At 41.0% G+C, this 15,095-nt stretch overlaps 1 protein-coding gene across 10 annotated transcripts in view; it reads left to right on the forward strand.

The window, feature by feature from the left end:
- The window catches only part of GPM6B (glycoprotein M6B), a 159,196-nt gene that overhangs the window by 127,010 nt on the left and 17,091 nt on the right, over nt 1-15,095 (forward strand). For all 10 annotated transcript variants that reach the window (XM_019494991.2, XM_019494988.2, XM_019494989.2 and 7 more), the window contains one exon: nt 10,495-10,681. In XM_019494991.2, coding sequence (XP_019350536.1) covers nt 10,495-10,681 — 187 coding nt within the window. The remainder of the gene's footprint in view (nt 1-10,494; nt 10,682-15,095) is intronic.

Raw genomic sequence — 15,095 nt, forward strand, 5'->3', positions numbered from 1 at the left:
CACCCTATTGGGAGTGGAAGTTATAGTTTCAGTCAAGGCCATTGACAAATCTTACCAGTGGAATGTTTTTTTTTTTTTCTTTTCCCCAGATTTAATTCTGCATATAGAGTAGCATCTCTGCATGCAAACGTTGCATAAGAATCCTGGTAAATACATTGTGTTCAAAAGGAATTATTGCAAAACTATATCAATTTCTTTGACTGCTTTAGCACAAGAAACCCTTTTTAAATTATGGCAGTGATTCAATAATATGTAAGGATTCCCCCCCACTCCCCTTCCAAATTTTATGTTGATGGAGAAATAGGCAGAGAATATCCAGCCTTGAGATCCCACTTGTGATTTTTGTTCAAAGCAAATTCTGTTTGAATACACTTTTTTCTTATGTTTCATCTTGGTTCAAGAGTCCCTTGCTTTTCCATTGGTTGTCATAGGCTGAAATGAATTCCTGTCGATCGTGTTTTGACAAGAAATGACATTCTGACCTTCACATCAGGCTGATAGAGCTGGGATAAGAGAACTGCTTTGGCTCTAGTGCCTCGCATGGTGGCAATGTTCTTCCCACTCTAATTGAATGCTTACTTTTAGGTATCCTTAGTACCCTACAATTGAGGCCTGTGATTAAACTTATAATTGGTATTTCATATTTTAGAGGTTATCCAGCTTTAAAACGAGGTATCTTCAGAGCACCTCAAGAATTATTTTAATGGACTGGATATGCATCAAATTGATTTAAATTGGAAGAGTGTGTTTTTTTCTGTGAATGTATGTTTCTTTTAAGGTTGGGAAAGAGATCATTGCTATAATTTGGTCTGACCTCCAGTGCAATATAAGCCACAGTTTTGCCTAGTAATTTCTGCAAGAGAGGATCTTTACTTTTTTAGATCAGAAATTGGATCTTTAAAATGAAAACTGATGACAAATTGCTCACTAGTCTCTATTATTTTCCTCATTTTAATGCTTCCTCTTAGAGGAAGAGGAAAATCTTGCCCTGGTCAAATCTGTTTTATACTTTTTAGACTTGACTAGCTCAGTGAAATGAATGACTCTCAAGCCTAGTTGCTATAGCAGGAGGGGTCGTCATTCTGTTTTTAAAGATATGTAGAAAACCCAGCTTCCCATGGATTTTTTTTTCTCGTACATTTAGAGAAAGTCTTAAACTTTGATATGACCATCAGGGTGTACTTTTTTTCTGTACTATATATGAACTGCTTATTTGTGTAGGTATCCATAGTGCTTTTACAGACTAAATGGGCTAGAAAACCACAGCTTTTTATTAAATTTAGCATCTAGTTAGATTCTGATACCTTGACTTAGTAGTAGCTACCACTGAGAGCTCCTAGATCCTCTCTACTATATCCCAGACAGAAAAGAGTAGCCAAGAACTCTTCTTCTTCCCATCATTACATAGGAATATGGAAATATTCAATAAAATTTCAAGATGAATGTTGTTACGTGATTACATGTTGTGTAATTAGACTGTAGAGCTCATTGTCACAGGACTTCATTTGGAATAAGGATTTAGCAAGATTGAAAGATTCAGAGCAGTTTAATGGTGATGTATTTCAGAAGGGGATATTATTAACTCTGGTGCTTCTGGGCTGAAGCCATTCTCTAAACAATTTGGAAGTGATCTAATGTGGAAGGCAAGTAGCTCTGTGTCTGCCTTGGGCAGTATTCTTGCCCTTTTCATCTGAAGCATTAAGCCCTTGTTGGAAACTGGAAGCTGGATTCCAAGCCTGAATCAGTACAGTAATTCTTATGTCCTATGATGGGGGTTGGCAACCTAGAGCCCATAAAAGTGGGGCCTCTGTAGCACTCTTGTCACCCAAGTCTTCAGAAGCAGTCACTTTCTCCATGCCAGTGCAGACAGAAGCAGTGGTGACTAGCCCCTAATGTGTGCCTGCCTACTTCTGATCTGACCTGGGTTGTTCTGGGTCCACAGCCTAAAAAAGGTTGCTGACCACTGATCTACCAGCAGAGTCTGCAGGGAACATTGTATGCCAGGGGAGTATTGATTGCAACTCCTTTTCCTTCTGGGAAATGATGCAAATGAATCTCTTCTGGTTCTCCAAAGCAATTTGTCCTTAACATGAATTGGTATTTGTTTCAATCTTTTTTAAATCAGTATAGTGTAACTTGGAAAGCAGCACCTGGCAAGACAGAAAAAGTAGCTTTTATAAGCATATGCGTAAAGGGAAATAGTCATTACAGTGTTTGGCAAGGCAGTCCTTAAAATACCTAAGCAGCTGGGCACATTTACAGAACATGCAGCCAGTGCTCTTTCAAAACAGAAAAGGGGCCTGAGCCAATTTTGTCAGTACAGTAGTAGCTCCTAATCCTGCAAAGACTTTTGGATGTGAATTCTTTAAGCATTTAGTAGCCCCTTTTAATTCACTAAGGGCCTTGTTACATGGTAATTTGGGGCAGTTCTTGGAGCCCTTAACCCCTGGATTGTATGCACATTAACACCATATGTGGTTTTAAGCACTCGTTATGTGGCTCAGTTATGCCACTGCAGTTACGCCACTCTGATCTGCACCAGCCAGCTCCTGTTCCATTAAGGTGTGGCCACTCCCCACAGATGTGTGCCCAAGTTGAAGTCCTCCAGGATCCCAGAACCTCCCACCAGTAGAGCAAGAGTAGAAGCCTGTCCTAGCTCACCAGCCTTTTATTGGCAACTCATGGGTACAGCTCCTAGTCCTGCCCCTGCTCACCAAGCCTCTAGTGGGAAGTCAGCTGTCCAGGTGAGGGACAGTCAGAGAAGATCCCTAGACTAAGGGTGTGACTTCAAGCTAGCAGTAACAGCATTTGCATGGCTAAAAGCGTAAGGTGTAACAAGACCCTAAATTAGCCTGGTTACTAGGGCTATGCGAAGCTTTGGTTGCTGATTCAATTCAGAGGAGAGTTGGCCTGATTTGGTGGCCAAATCTCCAACTCCAAATTGAATCAGGAGACCCATTAATCGAGAAACTTCCAATTCGATTTGGAGAGATCTGGCGATTCAGACATAGACACAGCTTTATATGTTTATTCTACATACCTCAAGGTACCAGGCAGCCCTTGAACGCTGAGATGGTGGAGCATCCCATGGGAGCGTGGGGGGGTCCCCAGCACACTCAGCAGTGGACCTAGAAATGTACCAGAAGCACTTCCAGGTCTGCAGCAGAGTGCGCAGGGGACCCCGCCCCCCGGCTCGGTGACTGGTGCCTCCTGGGTCTGGGGGGCACCTGATATCTGGGGGGGCACCAATTGCTGAGCTGGAGGGTGTGTGGAGGTTCCCCATGCACTCCTGTGGGACACTTCATCCGCCCCACCATCTCAGAGTTCACGAGCCGCGCCTGGTACCTTGAGGTATGTAGAAAAAACGTATGGAACTGTGTCTGTAGCTGAATCGCTGATTCTGATTCGGAACCGAATCTTCAGATTCAGATTTGACCAGATTAAATTGGGATAGTGATCCGAATCAGCAAATCGAATCACTGTCCCCTGGACTGGACTGAATCTGAATCGAATACAGCCTACTTTGCACATCCCTCCTGGTTACTGGTAATTGTTGCCCTCAATATTGTAGTGTATGTATTGTAATTTAAGAGCAATTGTTTTAGCTTAGGTTTTAATTTCAACTTGAACTTTAAAGTGAATCATTGACTTGAACAGTGACCTGCAAATAATTTTGAAAAAGAACTCTAAGATTTTGTGCCCTAAATGGGGAAAGATAAGAGGAGAAAAGTTTAATTCAGGGTGAAACCTATCTTTGTTGTGGTTAGTAGTTTTCCTCACAATCCCCATTATCACAGTCCTTTGGCTGCTGCTTTGAACAATGATCCAACGTACCACCTCTGCCAAGGATATTTATCAAATGCAGGAGTGTGCTGGAACCCAGGTGGGAGAGGAGTTGAACAAATTCTATTTTGTCTCGTTACCAGTATGTAAAAACGCTTTTTTTTTTCCCTCCCACCATCTGCTCCCCCATTTTTGTCTCATATACTTTAAATCGTGGAGTGCATAATGCCATCAAGAGCAGCAGTTTTCGGTCATGTACTATATAGTGAAAAGTGGTGGCACTTATTTTCACCAACAGATTTCATTTTCTTGCAAAAAATATAGAGGCTGACACCCACAGCACTTTGCATCTTCACATAACAGGCACATTAGAAATTCCCTAGATACTGAAGGAAATAAGCAAATGAAAAGGGTCCGAGTCTTCCAGTTCACACAAAAATAAGGGACTTGCATGCATTTATCAGGACCATTCTTGGATGTTTGGTGACTAGGTTTAAAGTGTGACCTGATGCCTTTTCTGCTTAGCTTATTTTGCTGAAAAAGTGGCGCTCTTGCCTGTGAAAGAGCAGCAGAAACTTCCTGAGCTTGGGATTGACATGTTGTGTGCCAGGGTGATTTTAAAAATGAATAAAACAGCCCTAAAAGCAGCAGTGAGAGAGAGAGAAGTGCGTCTAATCTAGGGGTTGGCAACATTTTTGGGCAGCGTGGCAAAAACACCTGCAGCCTCTACTTGTAAGATGTTGGCGTGTCAGGTGTGGACGGCAGGGGAGCTACGATGTTCCTGATCCTTGTTGTGGCAGTGCAGCCCTGGCCACTTCCCTCCCATCCACCCTGAGGTACGTGTGCCAAGCAAAATGCCTTTGCATGCCATGCTCTGAAACCTGTACTGGGGGTTGCCTGCCTCAGTCTAATGTTCCTTTTTCATGAGCAATGTAAAGTTTATATGAAGAGTGTGATGTGGGAAGCAACAAAATTAGGCAAAAATGACAAGGGGAGTCTGCAGTCTAGTTTCCCTGAAACTCAGGTGCTTTCTTTCCCCTGTTTCAGGTTAGTCTCAACTCCCTGGGCTTGGTTCCCTTCTTGACACTTCAGTGTTCTCTAGAAACAGCTTTTTATATCCAAATTCCTTCCAGATTAAAGCTAAAACTGTGCTTTAATCTGGAAGGAAAATTGAACTGTAGATAAGCAGGGATCATGGTTTTCTGTGATTTTAAAAAAACAAAAAAACCCCCAATTCCTGGATTTAAAAAAATTACCCAAAATCCACTTTTTTCTGTTTCTTTTTAACCATGGAAAAATGTGGATTTTGAGTTACTTTTTTAAATCCTGAAATGAGGGATTTTTTTTATCAGAGAAAACTAGGATCCCTGATAAGGTGAGATGTTGGCTAGCAGAACAGCAAACATTATCCTGCCCACATCACTTTATTTTACTTTGTCTGATGGACAGTTTATGTATATCTCTCCTACTCCTCAAAACCTCCAAATCTGAGCATAGCAGAACCAGCCTCAAGGAAAAGGCCCTTAAAATGAGAAAAGTCTGCTGTGTACCATACCATTTTGTGTACACGTATAGGAGGCTGTCACCCCTATTCTGCTCCCTGTTCTGGGATTTGTAATCTCACCCAGTCCTATATCAGCTGGATGAGTTATGGGCAGACAGTTGTGATTTTTAAGAACAAAAACCCCTTCCATTACATATACAATTAATTTAAATCCAGAATTAAAGTAGCAAACAAGTTCAAGTCAAGCTAGTATTTGGCTCTAATGGAGGTATAATGGCTAACCCGCCATGTGCATGCAGTATGAACACTTTTGGGGATATTACTTAATTCATATCAAAAAGGGTAAATATATAAACAATCAGTATCACTGGTGGGTTTTTTTAAATGTATATGTTCATCCTCTACCAATTTCCTGTGACCCTAAGTTTCCAAGAGACTAAAAAAGAATAGTTGGTTCCTGTTCTTTCTCTCTCTTATTTTTGTCCCTTAGCAAAAAATATTCAGTGTGTGTGTGTGCGATACCATTCATTCCCTAGAGAATAATCTCAGTCCTTGTTTTAACTGGCTTCTTTCAGAAAGTGTTTAAATCTGTAGCCAGGATCACAGGCAGCTCGGGGCAAATCATTGGGCTGTTATTAACCTGCCTCCATGGCAACTGCTGCTCACCAGCCTGAGGACAAAAAATGTTTTTATTCTGCTGAGCCACACAAAAGGTTCTAGTGATGCTTTAAACAAAATGGCCATTGAAAGCTAGATGCAGTGATGTGTGTTTATACTGTATTGGCTTATATTTAAATTTCTTTCCACTGCTATGTTGGAGTGCATCTAGAGATGAAAGATTCCTAGGATTATCTGTATGCAAAATATAAAGACACTGGCAGAATTTTTCTTTAGCAGATTTTTTTACATCTTTTAATAACTCGCAAAAGCATTGTAAATACTACACCGTTGCTCATAGAGTATTCAGCCTGAAGTCACCAGTAGGAAGTTATCAAGTTACTTTGCCTGTTTCATATTTATTTTATAAACATTCACTGCTTCTCATTGGTGCAGTAAATTGTGGTTTGCTGCCAATGATGAAACTCCTTGGGCTAGATCCTCAGCTGATACAAAATGCTTTAGCTCAAGATACCAGCTGAGGCTGTGGTCCTTTGTATGCAATGGAAATTGCATGTTTTCCTGGTATAAACCAAGGTATAGGAAGTTGGGTAGGAATTTTTTTTTTATTGTTTTGTGAAATCGTATATCTGGTTTTGAAATGCTGTTCTTGGTTTTTCTGGTAATGTGTAGGTAAAATTAATATTTTTTTTTAAACAAAAGAGACAAACTCTATACTGGTTAGGTCAACTGGTGTGGACACAAGTGGCTCAAAATACAGTACGTTCTTTAAGGTTGTCATATGACAATGAAGATTTGTACATTTGGCAACATATTGTTCCAAAACAGTGTTGTGCAAAGCTGATGGTCTTTGATAAAAATTGTTGCAGTATATAAAAATAAGTTCCAGTATAAAGGTTTTATACTTACTGAATGCATGTGTGTGTAGTGTATCCACCATAGAAATAGGCTACTTACAGTATTTTCTTTTTTTTGTTTGTTTAAAGTTAGGCTTTAGGAATGAGTTGTTTATGCATAGACTAAAATATTCCAGTTTTCCCAATAGCCAAGGGCAAATTGGTACGTATTTGCTGGGACTCTGGGCATGTCTACATGTTCATTAATGTGCCATAGTTGCATAGAATTAAGTTTAGTACCTGTAATCGCAGGTATTAACTTGATGACTGATTTTAAGAAATCTCTGAGTTAGGAGTTTACTACCCTATTGCAAACTGGGATTCATAGCACAGGTTGCCCAGTCTACTGGAATGACCTAGTTCAGAGAGCAGCCTTTAGTCCTTGGGCCCATATGGATCTAAAGTTTTTGTGGGTTGTTCAGCTGTATCATTCTTTAGTGCTGTTTGCCTTTTTGACTTTTAGAGCAGCTCTGATGTTTGACTGTAAAGGAGGTCAAACATCCTAGCCTTCAGGACAAATGAATCTTATAGCAGCAACAGGTTAAGGGATTGGAATAAGACTAATGGAGAATCTGAAGGATGGCATAAGGAGACCACAATGTCTGGGTCCCTGAACAAATTGTTCAAATAAGAGTTGTGAATGAAAAGGACTTGATGATTATATTGTTTCTTCTAACAAGTTTTTCACATCACTGATCATGAGAGGCAGCCTTAGAATTTCATAGATTTTTTTTTTTTCAAGGATCGGAGGGGACCTCTAAATCATCAAGTCCAACCCCCTGCCCTGGGCAGGAAAGAGCGCTGGGGTCAAATGACCCCAGCCAAGTGTTTGTTGAGTCTCCTCTCAAAGATCTCCAAGGCAAGGGAGATCATTGCCTTGGTAGAGCTCTCCAACCCGGATGCTTCCAGGCTGCTGTATCTTGGATCCCACAACATTGGCCCCTGTGCTGATAAGCTTTCCTTTGGATGGACTGCAGCATTATTTCTTTGACTTCTCTAGCACACTGCCTGGACTAGGCACACTATCAGTTACCCCTTTCTGAAAATGGGACTCTGCCCATATGCATTTAGTCCCCTAGAGCCAATGCTAACCACAGCCACCACCAGACTCCTCAATAGCTTAAGCATGCCCTTTCCCAGGGCAGTGCTCTTGTCTACTTTATTTTATTGTTCATGTCTCTTAGTTGAAGCAAACAGATGCACATACTTTGTAAGGACTCCAAAAGCAAATATCTCTTTACTTTATTCAGCAGAAGAAATGCACAGATGTAGGCATAATGATCACCTACATGCATCTCCATGTGTCAATGCTCTGTCCTGATCCTCTAAGGTATCCCTTCCCCCACTCATCTCATCAATTTGGGGCTTATGCTCCATGGTCAAGAGCTCTCACTCCTGTGGTCAAACATCTGGTCTGCCTCTGGTCTCTCTCTCTCTCATGCATGATTGGTAAGACTCTTCCTTTTATTACTTCCTGCCCGCTTGGTCAAGCGCTCCTTGGATGAGTCTTGTCAGGTGATCAGGCCTTCACCAGCTAATCTGTTACTTCATAATCCTCGCTCCTCTAGTCAGACTAGAAAAATGCGTTTGACCCAGGCTGTAGAGTCTTTGTCCAAGGCTGTTCCATTTGATTTAGAAGATTATCAGAGTTTAATAACACTATTGTTCACCCTGGACTAGGTGCAAGAATCTGGCATGTCACCCCTTTGCACATTTTATCACAACATGGAGGCAAAAGTTAAAGGAGACCAATAAGCCTCCATTCAAACTAATGTTTGTAGCCTGACACAGATGCATGGTTCCCCAGTATGAGAGAGAATCAATAAGTTGTATACAGAAAATTTCCCCAAACTGAACTGTCCCATCTGGTTATCACCCTGCAATATCTGTCATTCTGAACCTTGCTTTAGCTTTGAACTTCTTTGATAAGATACACACCATAGTGGTTATATTTCCTCCCATAGCACTCTTTTCCATTTCCTGTTCTTCTCTCTGTTCCTTTATGTTAAACCACACGCCAAGCTGTCTGTAGTTATTCTGTGGGATATGAGGCCTCACTGAATGGATTTCAGTTCTAGTTTTGACTGTGAAAGTTTTCCAGTCTGGTTTCCATATAATTGAATCTTGTATGTATTTTGTGAAGTGACATTTTATCTCAGCAATGTTTAAGGATGATGGGACATTTGATAACAGATCTCTACAGCAGAGTTTTATATTGCTAAAGTGGTGAGAGAGCTTTCTGTTATTGCACACACATTCCCAAATGCTTTGTAGATGTGTCTATTCCAAAGCTCATTCATTACTAGGAAAGGATGTTAAAAAGAAACCTGCTTTATTTAGATATAAATTTGCTAATCTTCTTGTGGAATTTGAGAGACAGGAAACTATGATATATATTCACCAGCTGTCTCTAACTTCAAATGGTTTATTATTCATTTCATCCTCTACGCTGAGAGAAGCAAACTGTTTCTGTTGCATTGGTAATTCTATTAAGAAGTATCCTGGTGGTTTATGCTTTGCCCAATTGTATGAAATGTGCACTAAACAGAGGATGCTTAGCAAGCTTAATGCCATCACTGAAGTAATGAATTGGTATAGATTGCCATTACCATTATAACACAGTTAAAGCCATGTTTGTTTCCAATTTACATTTCCCAGTCCTGCAAGCAAATGGATCATCAGGCAGAGCACTCAGTGGGAATCTGGTAGACGCAACTGAATTACCTTTATTAGCGTCTGTAGAGCAAGTGTGTGTGTTAATGTAACTTGATTAACATATTAAGTTCTTTTTTATTGGCATGCATAGTTCAGTATCCAGCTCTATGGCTGTATCATTGTAGTCTTTAGGGAAAGAAAAATGTACATCTGTACAGTCCATAAAGATTGGAACAAAAATGTGCTGTCTAAGAGTTCAGCTTGGATCTCATTGTTCCTTCTAAAAAGAAATTTCAATATTAGTTTGATAAATATTCTCTTTTTTCTTTTGTTTTTAAAATATATTTTATCCCTTAAAAAAAATTTCTAAATATTCTCTGCCAGTTTTTTCAGCCCTGTTAATTTTTTATAACTAAACTATGAAATGGTTCATATAATTTTGTTTCCAGTTCATACAAATAATCAGACTTTTCCTAGAAGTGTAATCTTAGTCAAAGGAATGTCCTAGAGTTGGATTTTGAGAATGTGAGAGTGTAAACCTTTGATAGTTTAAAAAAAAAAAAAATACAAAATACGTTTTTATTCTTCTAGAATGCTTCCTGCTTTTTGCTTTTGCTTCCTGTTTAATTAAGGGGGTATGACAACAACATAACTGACACTAGGTATTGATAGTGCCAGTAAGTTTTAAATGCAGTATGTTTTAAAACTAGCCAGATCTGAAGGTGTTACTTAGCCAAATGAATTTCTATTTTTCAGTTTATGGGCTGCCTCGTCAATGGCATTTTTTTTATATATAAGCACTCCATTTATTTTAATTTGTGTGCTTTGAGTTCACACAGACAAAACTGAAGGTCACCACTGCTCTTGAGCAGAAAGTGTTGTCTTGTATCATGCATTCATTTTCCACATGTTGCTTTGTCAATTTTTAAGGCTTGAGAGACACCCCCAGTTGGTTTTACCAAAGAAAGAATTATTATTTTCCTAATAATTTGCTCTTCTCCTCAATAATGCTTCCTTTGTTTTATCTTTTCTGCTTAGGTTGCTTTGAATGTTGCATTAAGTGCCTGGGAGGAGTTCCATATGCTTCGCTTGTGGCGACCATTCTCTGCTTCTCCGGGGTAGCATTGTTTTGTGGCTGTGGTCATGTGGCTCTCACTGGAACTGTATCTATCCTGGAACAGCATTTCTCCACAAACACCAGTGACCATGCTCTACTGAGTGAAGTGTAAGTATGCCATGCCTTCCTTTCTTCTACTGCCTGAAAGAGTTTTAGGAAAGCAGCCTAGGGCCTAAAAAAACGATGGAAAAATGCAGACAAAGTTTTGAGATTAATGTTTGGATCCATCCTAACTTTGAAGATTAGGTTCTTTAAATAATATTAGGCATTTTGCAGTGTATATAATGAATGGATGTAAACCCTCGAGAATGCAGTTCTCCTCTGTACGACCTGGATCAGCACTGGTTGCAAAATGGCAGAAGGCAGGGTAGATATACAACTCTTATAAATTAACTAAATACAATACATAGAGAGCACAAGCTTTCATGGGCTGAAGCTCACTTCATTAAGCTGTGAAAGCTTGTGTGCGCTTTCTTACTTCTTCCACCTCTCCCCATGTCTGTCTTAGTCTAAAAGGTGCATATCTACCCTGCCTTGTGACTGACTTCAGACTAACATGGCTAACTACTTCTCTTTGCAAAACTGCAGTGATTTCCAGCCAATGAGAAAGCACTAATAATATTAAGTTTCAGTATATACCAGTATGTATATGAACACTCCATTGTTATGTATGTCATTCATTAATTGCAGTGAAAACAATCTGTTCTCAGAAAGGGTGGAAATCATCTTGTGTATAGTGAGTGGCATCAGGCCTATGCCCTACAAATAGCCTTACCCCCCCCCCCCAAAAAAAACAAAAACAAAAAACAACCCAAACAAACAAACCCCTAAACAAAACCTTGGAGTGAGGAACGGTCAAGAAATCAAAGGTCTTAGTTTTGTCAAACAAAGGTGAGTTTCACCTGAAAAAAAATAAGCAGTTTGATGGTAGAAATTGCAGACCATACTTTCTCTCCTGGGTAGAGCTATAGGGTTGCCTCGGGGAAGATTTTTACAAGAAGCAACCTAGTTAGTGTTCGGAGAGAATGTGATGCAGTGGGCTGAAAAGGGGCAAAAGCAGGGAAATGGAAAATATCCTGAAAATCTCATTTACTGCAGATGTTCATACAGAGCACGCACCAGGGCTGGAATACGTGTTAACAGTGCTTTCTTAAAGAAGGAATGAAACGAGAGAGAAAGTAAAAGTGCCCAAGGTCTCTTGCACACAGGAACAGCCTGCAAAGCAGCTTGTGAAGATTGCTTAGTCATCTTTATTCCACAAGGAGTCACTACGTAGAGGCTTCAAGCCTGTACTTCAAACCTGTGCAACTCTTTCCAGCTGTCGTAGCAGCTCAACAAGTGCCATGAAGAGAAGAGGCACACAACATTCATACTATGCCTGCTTTTGAGGAGAAACGTGCTCCACTGACAAAGTGTTTGCCAAAGAGCAATAAGAGGAGCCTTGTGTAAGGGGAGCCTTCCCAGTATAATTAAAAGCACAACATTGGATGCAACCTTTCCTTCCTCTTGCGTTTTAGTTTTTCCCTTTCAGCCCTTATGCTTAGTGACTGGAAGATGGCGTAGGCCAGGACTTGAGTGAAGTCACTGGTGATGCACTATTGTTTAGGCTACACAGAACCAGGACTGGGCCCTGTAGAGCTCTGATTGTAAGACCAGTACTCTGAAAACCCACGAAGAAGGCAGTGTACTGCTCCAGCTAAAAATCTCAGGAGCTTTGATTTTTTTTTTAAAGCTGAATTAATTCCTGCTAGCAGTGGGAACTAATTTCCAGTTCTGTGCTGTGTAGGCCAGAAGGGAGTGGTAGTGATGTATTAGAGGCTGCAAGTTCAGTTGATGGAAGTGGGCAGGAGAACGCAAGTATCTTGGGTGAGCTCCTTTTCTTTCAAGGCATGTCGTCTCACTCATGACCTTAGGCCACTGGTGTGATATTAATAAGTTTTGGGTAGGATCCTGAAATTTTTCCCTGTGAATTTTCTTTTGAGGAGGACAGTTCCTTAAGGCAGGGAGACTCTAGGAACTTATGTCCCCACTTAGCAGCTCACCGTGTACTGTATTTTAACACCTTCTGGTGGATACCCTGTAAGAGAGCTTTTTCCATTCTAATGTGGTTCATTTGGCATTTGATGGCTTAGTGGCAGTTTCCCTACCTCCAGAACTTGCCTCGCATCTAATCCCTTTAGTTAGGTGCTAATAACGTTTGCTATAGAAATAAAACAACTGTTGCATAACAAACTAAGCTGTGATCATGTAAGAGTTAATTTGTTTAGCTGAGCTAAAATAGGGGAAATTTAATTGAGTCCATCCATATAGACTGATGGGGAGCAAGCTTTGAAAGACCTTGTGATAGCAATACTTGGAGCTGTTTTGAATAACTATTTCTCATCAAACCAGTATTGGGAGCCATGGAAACACAAACTAATTGTCTCAGGGACGTGTGCAGTCACTACCAGCGTTGCCGTGGATGCTAGCTGTTTGGAAGCAGTGGGAGGATTTGGGGAGGAAAAAAACCAACTTCTCTCTGAAGGACAGAAAGGTTTAAAAGTGCATTTAAATAAGCCAGTTCTACTGGAATGTAATTTTAACCAGACTTAATACTCATGTGTCATCTTTGAAACCAGTTGAAGAATTTAATATTGATGTGGAGGCCAAATCCAATGTTCTGAGTTATGAAATAAACTTGTCTTTTTCACAGTGCAGGTGTGTAGGTGGAGCAGGCTCTAAATTGGTTTGAAATGCCATGATGAAAATAAAACTGCTACCTCCCATCATCATTTGAGGGAGTGATGGCCTTTTTCCTAATGATAGCTTCAGTATGTGCATTGGGACTTTGCATACATTTTCTTTCCTAAATGACTTAGATTCAGCATCTTTCTTTCCTTTTAAAATAAAGCAAAAATAAAAATTATCATTGGAAGGCTGTTCAGGTGCAACTGAAATCGCTATTAGACTGGCTCTCAGGTGAGTGGCTAAGAACGGAGTAGGTGAACGTGCAGATCTAGCTATCTTTTAATTTCTGGTGAGCAATTCTTTCAAAACAGGGCATGATTATTAGTTATTAATGACACTGGAAAAGCAGCATTGTGTCGTCTTGTTCTGCAAACAGAATGTTGCAGGTAATGAAATAGTGGTTTTCACAAGAACTAAATTCACCTTCAAAAAATAAAAGCGTGGAGTTTTAATGCTAATGACAAGTGATAATTTGGGGGATTTAGGAGAAATGTCAAATGTGAAAGGCTTGGAGATTTAATTTTGAAAAACACTTAAAGGTTCTGCTGTATCTTCATAATTGGATTGGTCATTTTGTTAGACAAAGCACTCTTGCTAGTACTCATTTTTATCATGGCTGGGGAAGAAAAAAGATCATAATAGACTCAATGTAGAAGACAAGGCTGAATCTCATGGCATTTCAAGTTTTGGGAACTATCAAAACTATCCCAGATGACAAGGCTAACCTATTTAACAATTTCTTTGCCTCCATTTTCCTGAGCAGGAACCAGATCAGCCGGTCCGCTGGGACCCCCTCATGCCCCAGGGCAGGTGCACCCAGGCCTAGGGTCAGTGAGGACCTAGTCAGGGAACTTCTGGAGGGACTGGATGTATTTAAATCAGCAGGTCCTGACAATCTTCACCCCAGAGTGCTGAGGGAATTGGCAGAGGTCATTGCGGGACACCTGGCACGGCTTTACGAGCACTCGTGGTGCTCTGGCATGGTACCAGAGGACTGGAAAAGGGCCAATGTGGTCCCCATTTTCAAAAAAGGGAGGAAGGAGGACCCAGGGAACTACAGAGCAGTTAGTCTTACCTCGGTCCTGGGTAAGCTTTTTGAGAGAATTATCCTGGTGCATGTCCACGAGAGGCCAGCAGGGGAGGTAATGCTTAGGGGCAACCAACATGGGTCATCAGAGGTAGGTCCTGTCAGACCAACCTGGTGGCCTTCTATGACCAGGTCACCAAATCCTTAGACGCAGGGGTAGCAGTGGACGTAGTCTTTCTGGACTTCAGGAAGGCCTTCGACACCGTCTCTCACCCCATTCTCATTAAAAAACTAGGGGACTGTGGCGTCGACACCTACACAGTCAATTGGGTCACTAGCTGGCTGGAGGGTCGCACCCAGAGAGTGGTGGTGGATGGGTCATTTTTTACCTGGAGGGATGTTGGCAGTGGGGTCCCCCAGGGTTCGGTCCTCAGACCTGCACTGTTCAACATCTTCATCAGTGACTTGGATGAGGGGGTAAAAAGCACCCTGTTCAAATTTGCAGATGACACTAAGATGTGGGGGGAAGTGGGCATGCTAGAAGGGAGGGACAGGCTGCAATTGGACCTAGACAGGTTACAGGGGTGGGCAGATGAGAACAGGATGGGTTTCATCACTGACAAGTGCAAGGTGCTGCACCTTGGGGGGGGAAGAACCAGCAGCATACCTACAGGCTGGGGAACTCCCTTCTTGTCAGTGCAGAGGCAGAAAAGGATCTTGGAGTCATTATTGATGCCAAAATGAACATGGGCCGACAGTGTGGGGACG

This window comes from Alligator mississippiensis, chromosome 1 (genome assembly GCF_030867095.1).
Source record: "Alligator mississippiensis isolate rAllMis1 chromosome 1, rAllMis1, whole genome shotgun sequence".
NCBI lineage: Eukaryota > Metazoa > Chordata > Crocodylia > Alligatoridae > Alligator > Alligator mississippiensis.